Raw genomic sequence first — 8,153 nt, forward strand, 5'->3', positions numbered from 1 at the left:
TGACAGCTACAACCAAAAAATAGCCAGGCATTGTGGTGGGCGCCTGTAGGGGGGTGGAGGCAAAGAGAAATCACTTGAGTCCTGGAGTTGGAGGTTGCTATGAGCTGTGATGCCACGGCCCTCTACCAGGGCGACAGCTTGAGGCTCTGTCTTAAATAAATAAATAAAAGAATCAAAGATTGGTAAGGGAGTACTGCCTTCTTTTCTAGCAAAATAAAAATAAATCAGAGCCCTTTTTTCCCCTTTAAAATCACAACTGCTACAGAAGTTGACTGATGTGTCGGTTTTTTAATTTGGGAGACCCAGGAAAGGAGTCCTTTTTACCATAAAAAAGTAATATTTTAATGAATAGAGAACTGAAAAATATATATTTTTGGCGTCAAGTTATACAAATCAGTTTGGATAAGAATCTGGTCACAAGGATACCTACAGTCACCATCACCCACAAATGGCTGCCTTTTCCTATAGAACGTTCTAGGTTACCCATTCAGAGTCTTCCCTATGAATGCTATCTTAGTGCTATAGGCTTAAAATTGGATGCAACACAAATTTTAAGGCTGTTCCACTGAATTGCCTAATAAACGACAATAGTCATTTAAATTTTGATCTGCTGGGTGGCGCCTGTGGCTCAGTGAGTAGGGCACCAGCCCCATATACTGAAGGTGGCGGGTTTGAACCCAGCCCCAGCCAAACTGCAACAAAAAATAGCCAGGCATTGTGATGGGTGCCTGTAGTCCCAGCTACTCAGGAGGCTGAGGCAAGAGTTTGGCCTAAGCCCAAGAGCTAGAGGTTGCTGTGAGCTCTGATGCCACAGCACTCTACCAAGGGCAACCCAAAAGACCAAACAAACAAGAAAACCACATAAAGTTTGGATCTTCTGGGAAGCAGACATTGTTCACAGACATGGAATCTTTTTTTTCTTTTGAGACAGAGCCTCAAGCCGTCCCCTTGGGTAGAGTGCTATGGCATCACAGCTCATAGCAACCTTCAACTCCTGGGCTCAAGGGATTCTCCTGCCTCCATCTCCCAAATAGCTGGGACCACAGGCACTGACCACAACGCCTGGCCATACAGACATGGAATCTTGAGTTGCTGGCTTTATTAGTGAAAACCCGATGAATCCCTTTCCAAACCGCCCCTCTGGGAATTTCTCATACTGCTCTAGTCACCCCATCCTTCTACACGTGTCTCCATCTATTTACACCTCTTCCCACCATCTGAGACACCAATAAGGGAAGTACAGCAAGCGTTAGTACTTGGGCACAAAAGAAACAGGCATACCTTGGGCGAGGATGTTCCACTGCATGACCCGAATGGGTGGGTGTCTACTGGGGGAATCTGTCCTCAGATCCACAAAATCCCTCTGATACCGAGGAGGTCGAGTGTGCAGGACAGCCCTGCATTCTTCAAGAAGTTCTTTAGGATCAATGGGCTCCAGGAGTTCTGGGTCAGATGACACCAAATACTCTGAGTGTTGGGAGGCAGTGCTGCTGTTCAGTGTCTTGGCGAGAGCACTATAGAGTCTGCTGGTACCGTTTCCCATGGAATACACTACAGAAAAGGCAAGCACAGTTACATACCCAGATCAACTGTAAGATAAAAGCATTTGCTGTCCACAGAAGCCAGGAACTTAGTTTAGGGAAATGTTGCCATATTCATGTATAGAGCCTTTCTACAGAGGCAAATTAAAGGAGTTTCCAGGTTTTAGCTTTCTACTAGGACAGGTAATTTAACTACTACTACTAATGCAGTATTAACAGAGACAACTACTTACATGGGAGAAATACCTTGAACTTGATGGTCTCTTCTAACCTAGAATTCGTCTTTCTAATTTATACACCCAGTTTTACAAAAGTATAGCTCAAAAAAAAATCCACATCCTCAATAAGAAAGACTAGTTTGTAAAAGAATCACATGTTAGCAAGCCCATGTTAGGGTGGGTGCAGTGGCTCACGCCTAGAATTCTAGCACCCTGGGATGCTGAGGTGGGCGGACAGCTTGAGCTCAGTTCGAGGAGACAGCCTAAGCAAAAGTGAGATGCCGTCTCTACTAAAAATAGAAAAAAACTGAGGCAAGAGGATTGCTTGAGCCTGAGTTAGAAGTTGCTGTGAGCTATGACGCCACTTCACTCTAACCAGAGTGACAGCTTGAGACTTTGTCTCAAAAAACAAAAACAAAAACAAAAAAGAAAGCCCAATGTTAGTCATGGAGAAGGGATTAGGGTAATAGGCTGTCCCCCTAGTGATCTCATCTGTATAGCTCTCTCAGTTATGGAAGTAATGGCTGGATTAAACCTATATCCCATTTCTCCTAGATGTTTAATCAGGCTTTTCTCTTAGATGTTAATCAGGCTTTCTGTAGAACTCTGTGGACATCATTGAACAGTACAGTCAAGGCACAGTTTTCTGGCTCGGCGCCTGTAGCTCAGTGGCTAAGGTGCCAGCCACATACACAGGAGCTGCAGGGTTCGATTCTAGCCCAGGCCTGCTAAACAGCAATGATAACTACAACCAAAAAATGGCCGGACATTGTGGCAGGCACCTATAATCCCAGCTATTTGGGAGACTGAGGCAAGAGAATCGCTTAAGCCCAAGGAGTTTGAGGTTGCTGTGAGCTATGACCCCACGGCACCCTACCAATGGCGATACAGTAAGACTCCAAAAAAAAAAAAAAAAAGACACAAAGTTTGCTTTATAAACATTTTATAAATGAAATATAAAGTTTTCTTTATAAAATTTGCAAGCTCACTGACCACATCTCAGACTAGCAGTCAATCAAATTCACTATGGCAGGTCAGAGAGCAAATTCAAATATTCATAACTAAATGTCTTAGAACACCAAGGTCTATGAGCATGAAAGCAAGCTCTTTTGTTCCTTTTCTTCAACTCAAGGTTGGGTTTTTTGGCCCAGTAAGAAAACTAGACTAAGGTGAAGAAACAAATACTGCTTTCCCAACACTCAGGTATGTGTGCATCTTGTGGTCCAGTGGGTAGGGCGCCAGCCACATACACCAAGGCTGGTGGGTTCGAACCTGGCCTCGACCAGCTAAACAATGACAACTGAAACAACAACAAAAAAATCGCTAGGCCTTGTGGTAGGCGCCTGTAGTCCCAGCTACTTGGGAGATTGAGGCAAGAGAATTGCTTAAGCCCAAGAGTCTGAGGTTGCTGTGAGCTGATGCCATGGCACTGTACCCAGGGTGACTGCTTGAGACTTTGTCTCAAAGGAAACAAGGTACCTGGTCTTGACAAAACCTCTGCTGAACTTCACTGGGCACTCATACTGCCTCCTAGGTCTAACTTTAAATGTGTATGCAGATACAGTATTTTGGATTTGACATCTACGTATTTGAGTTTTGCCCAAAATTCATTTTTTACAGCCACGTTACCAGAAAAAGTATCAGCGATCATTCTCCTTCTTTGGGGACAGAGTCTCTGTCATCCTGGGTAGAGTGCCATGTCGTCATGGCTCACAGCAACCTCAAATTCCTGGGTTTGAGCCATTCCCTTGCCTCAGCCTCCTGAGCTCAAGCAATCTACCAGCCTTGGCCTTCAAGAGTGCTAGGATTATAGGCATGAGCCACCACACCCAGCCTCAGCTATCATTCTCAAGGCAACACACATGTCATATTGTTTATATAGGGAACAGGTACATCAAAATAGCATCATCTCTTATGCCTCCTATCCATTTAGCAACACCATCCCGTCTCTTGCCACTGGTAATTCTATAAGCATATTTCCATTTACATATAGAACTGGATGCTTGCATTCCTTGTACTATTATTAAGACCTCACTGGTATTATACTCTGTAAGAATAAATAACTCTCCTTCCCCTTATAAGAGCCTTTAAAGAATTGCCTGAGAATTCAGTCATCCCTTTACTCCCTAAAACACAAAGCAAAAATGAACTAATAGGCTCGGCACCTGTAGCTCAGTGGCTCGGGCGCCAGCCACATACACTGGAGCTGGTGGGTTTGAATCCAGCCTGGGCCCGCCAAACAACAATGACGGCTACAAACAAAAAATAGCTGGGCATTGTGATGGGCACCTGTAGTCCCAGCTACTTAGGAGGCTGAGGCAAGAGAATCACTTAAGCCAAAGAGTTTGAGGTTGCTGTGAGCTGTGATGCCACAGCACCATACTGAGGGCAACATAGTGAGAGTCTGTCTCCAAACCAAAAAAAAAAAAGAATGGACTAATAACAAGTACTTGAATACGTGGCATATCCTTAATACTACCAAATTGTTGCACACTTCTAAAGCAATCTAAGCAGATCACAATACAAGCCGCTAAAAGGATTGAGTGTGAGGAAAATGATCAGGATTTAATAAAACATTTCCACATCAATAATTAGAATGTTGGATGGACAGCCCCGATAGTTGAGACCCAAAGTGACTGGGCCTACCATTCCCACCAAGCATAGCAGCACTTAGAAACCACAGAACACAGACATCTGTCCACAAGTTCCTCTAGTTACCCAGAAATTGCATGGGGTTTGCCTATTCACAATTTGAATAACTTCTCTCATTTAGTTTCAGCTTAGCACCCTGAGAAGGTGGCTCGCCAAAAACGCTGACTAAAAATCAATGAATAAACAAAAGCACGAATTATCTCCGGTACACACCCGGGAAGCTGCTGAAGCTGCTCAACCTTGGGCCTGAAGAAACCTCGAAGCACACAACACAAAAACTGTAACCGACAAACCTCACAGGAAGGCATGGCCGAAACGGCAATCCAATGCTGCCATCTACTGGCCATGTGTTAAACCACCTCGGAACATTAAAATGGCTAGTGTAGGCAGCTGATTTTCCTTAGGCTTCTCAGAGTAGGTTCCAGATAAACGTGGCCACCTCCAAGTGAGTGAAAATTCGATAGGATAACCATCGACATAAAACAACTTGCATGTTAGATATACAATATGTTTAATATGTACTGAGGGAATCAATATCTAAACATTCACATAAACATTCACAGCTATCATGCTGGGCTCTAGGGATCAAACGGGGTGGTTCTTATATCTGGCCTGCTTCTCTTAGGGCACCCTCAGATATTTCAACTACAGTCCTCACCCTTCACTCATGAGAGCATTTTATGGTATGCACTTTTACCTGCAGTTAGTTACTTGCTACTCAAGAATGCCTTGGCTGTGAAAACATTTTACAGATAAGGTTCAGAAATTTAAATGACTTGTCCTGAGTCATTATTAAACATAACTCTCCTCCTGAAATTCTGTGAGGCTGTGGCATATGCCCATCAGCTAGAAACCCAAAACGCCAAGAGTAAAACATGTCCACTAACGGTCCACCTGAACCAGGTGGTAAGCGAACATACCACCTTCAAATTTTGCATATTTTGGACTTGTATGCCATTGTCCTTAGATTCTAGGGACTGTACCAATTTAGGAAGATACTGTTTTCTGGTGAGAGTCAAATATTTTAGTCAGTGACCAGTCTCCAAATCTATTATTGAGTTCTACAGAGGGTGCCCCCAAAAATGCATACACATTTTAAGAAAGTAAAAAACTGCATTATATTTGTAATACTCTAGTCACATTTGACTTCTCAATTACAGGAGGTACTCAACCTGACTTGAATCATCTTTTGTTATTGGTATATGTTATTACAATTTTAACTGTTCTTTTCCTTTCTTAAAAGGTGCATATATTTTGGGGGGGGTCACTTTTTGTACTGACTGAATGTAACAGGCATGCCTGCAGCACTTAGCAAGGCCCAGTACGTGAGCCTTACGGATGAAGCCTTAACCCTCCTCAGAAGTTCAGGTACAGAGGCAGGAGCAGCCTAATGCATACACACAAGTTAGGCTGCATGGTCTTGAATCCTGGACAACTCATTTACCTCTCCATTCCTCAGTTTTTTCATTTGGGATATCTTCATTTGGTTACTGCAAGGATTAACTGAATTAAACTGGATGTACCTAGCACATCCTAGGTGATCAGCTAACTGTTAGCTATCCTGTTACATTCAGAGATGCTCACTTTCTCTTTAAGACGCTACTACCCTTTGAGATAATGTGCCAAACTACTTACACATATTGTCATTACTCTTTCCAACAATCCAATGAAGAGGGTATTATATTCACCATTTTACAAACATGGCTACTGAGGCTGAGCTTGCACATTTCTCAAGATTGCAAAACTAGCACAGAATTTGGCCCTAGACAAAGTTACTTTACCTGCACCTTGGACTGCTGCTCAGTCAGTACCTCGAAGAGTGCTGACATCGTGTCAATGTCAGGACAACTGAGGTGGAGCTGTCCTGACTCAGGCTAGGGTGTGTGCCAGGGGCACACATAGCAGCCCATTCTTCACGCCAGTAATCAACAGATGTCAAGTTCCACCTCCTCCACTTGCTGACGTCACTGCCATTACAGCACACATGCTGGCACAGCACAAAGTGTACAAAGCAGTGTCATGACCTACGTGGCATTACCAGAGATATCAAGTGAAAGTCATGACTCTCAACCTTAATGTGTCTAAAAATATAAGCACCTAGACACAGTGTGACAATCCAAAGGACCTTTCTTTGCCAGGCAGCAGTTCACTGATTATGTTCCCTGAACAAGAATGCCAAAGTGTTTTCCAGATAAAGCTGAACTATTCCTTCAGTCATGAAGATGTCCCTAGAAAATGTCTCTAAGGAAAAAGAAATCCCTCCACAATAAAAGGTACTTTAGCACATTTAATTTGTGCTCTATTTTGTATCGGCTGGCTAATCATTTCCACAAGCAGGGAGTTTCTAGCACAACACTCTGAAGTAAAATGAATTAAAAGCAAAAACTAAAAATCTGGTTGTGTCCCATCACTAACATTTCCAGGACTTCAGGAAAATAATCTAGTTTTACAGTTATGGACAGAAATATGAAAACTAAAAGGAATACTTTGCTGACAGTATAGAGTTCCCTGCAGATCAGAGGTCTATAAAACTGTGGCCTATAAGCCAAATCTGGTTGGCACTGTTTTTGTGCTGCCTATGAACTAAGAAAGGCTTTCATATTTTTAAAGGCTGAAAAAATCCTTAAGAACAGTAATATCTATCTCATGACATGTGAAAATGATATGAAATTCAAATCTCAGTGTCCATAAATAAAGTTTATGTATTGTATTGTCTATAGCTGCTTTCACACTACAACAGCAGAGCTGGGTTCTTGTGACAGACATATGGTCCAGAAAGCCTAAAATATTTACTAGCTGGCTCTTTACAGAAAAAGTTTGCCAACACTTGCTCTAGATTATATTAAAATGAGCTAGGCGCCTGTCTGTAGTCCTAGCAGCTCAGGAGGCAGAGGCAGGTGGCTCCCTAGGCAACAGAGTAAGACCTCATCTCAAAAAAATATATATGTAAATTAAATTGTATAGTCTATTTGTATGTGTATCATAAAACCACTGAAAGACTTATAGTCACTTAAAAATGATGGGAAACAATTTTAATATACAAGCTTGCTGAAATAATTAAGCACGCACATAAGGGAATAGAAATTTCTCTAATGACCTAAAGTAAAACTGTCAATGGTTTCAAAAATCTATAATCCAGGGTGGCATCTGTGGCTCAATGAATAGGGTGCCAGCCCCATATACCAAGGGTGGTGGGTTCGAACCCAGACCCAGCCAAACTGCAAAATAAAATAGCCGGGCGTTGTGGTGGGTGCCTGTAGTCCCAGCCAATTGGGAGGCTGACGCAAGACAACTGCTTGAGTCCAAGAGTTTGAGGCTGCTGTGAGCTGTGAGGCCACAGCACTTTTAAGCACTCTACCAGCACTCTAGGCACTCTACTAAGGGAGATAAAGTGAGACACTGTCAAAAAGAAAAAGAAAACACAAACAGCTGCTGTAGTTACAAGTGGGAAGGGTATCTTTTGCCTGCTGGGCAGAATTGGAGAAGGCTCTAAAGAATGTGGGCAATACATCTTAGAAAGGCTCCCAGGGGTGCCTGTGGCTCAAGCAGCTAAGGTGCCAGCCACATACACCTAAGGTGGTGGGTTTGAATCCAGCCCGGGCCCGCCAAACAACAATGACAGCTGCAACCAAAAAATGGCCAGGTGTTGTGGCGGGCACCTGTGGTCCCAGCTACTTGGGAGGCTGGGGTAGGAGACTCGCTTGAGCCCAGGAGTTGGAGGTTGCTGTGAGCTGTGATGCCA

The 8,153-nt window shown here is 43.2% G+C and overlaps 1 protein-coding gene across 1 annotated transcript in view; it reads right to left on the reverse strand.

The window, feature by feature from the left end:
* Positions 1 to 8,153, reverse strand: part of NOCT (nocturnin) — a 23,271-nt gene that overhangs the window by 2,925 nt on the left and 12,193 nt on the right. The window contains exon 2 of the mRNA XM_003800148.3: positions 1,282 to 1,551. Within this exon, the coding sequence (XP_003800196.1) occupies positions 1,282 to 1,551 (270 nt within the window). The remainder of the gene's footprint in view (positions 1 to 1,281; positions 1,552 to 8,153) is intronic.

This window comes from Otolemur garnettii, unplaced genomic scaffold, assembly GCF_000181295.1.
Source record: "Otolemur garnettii isolate 467f Iridium unplaced genomic scaffold, OtoGar3 scaffold00169, whole genome shotgun sequence".
NCBI classification, from domain to species: Eukaryota; Metazoa; Chordata; class Mammalia; order Primates; family Galagidae; genus Otolemur; species Otolemur garnettii.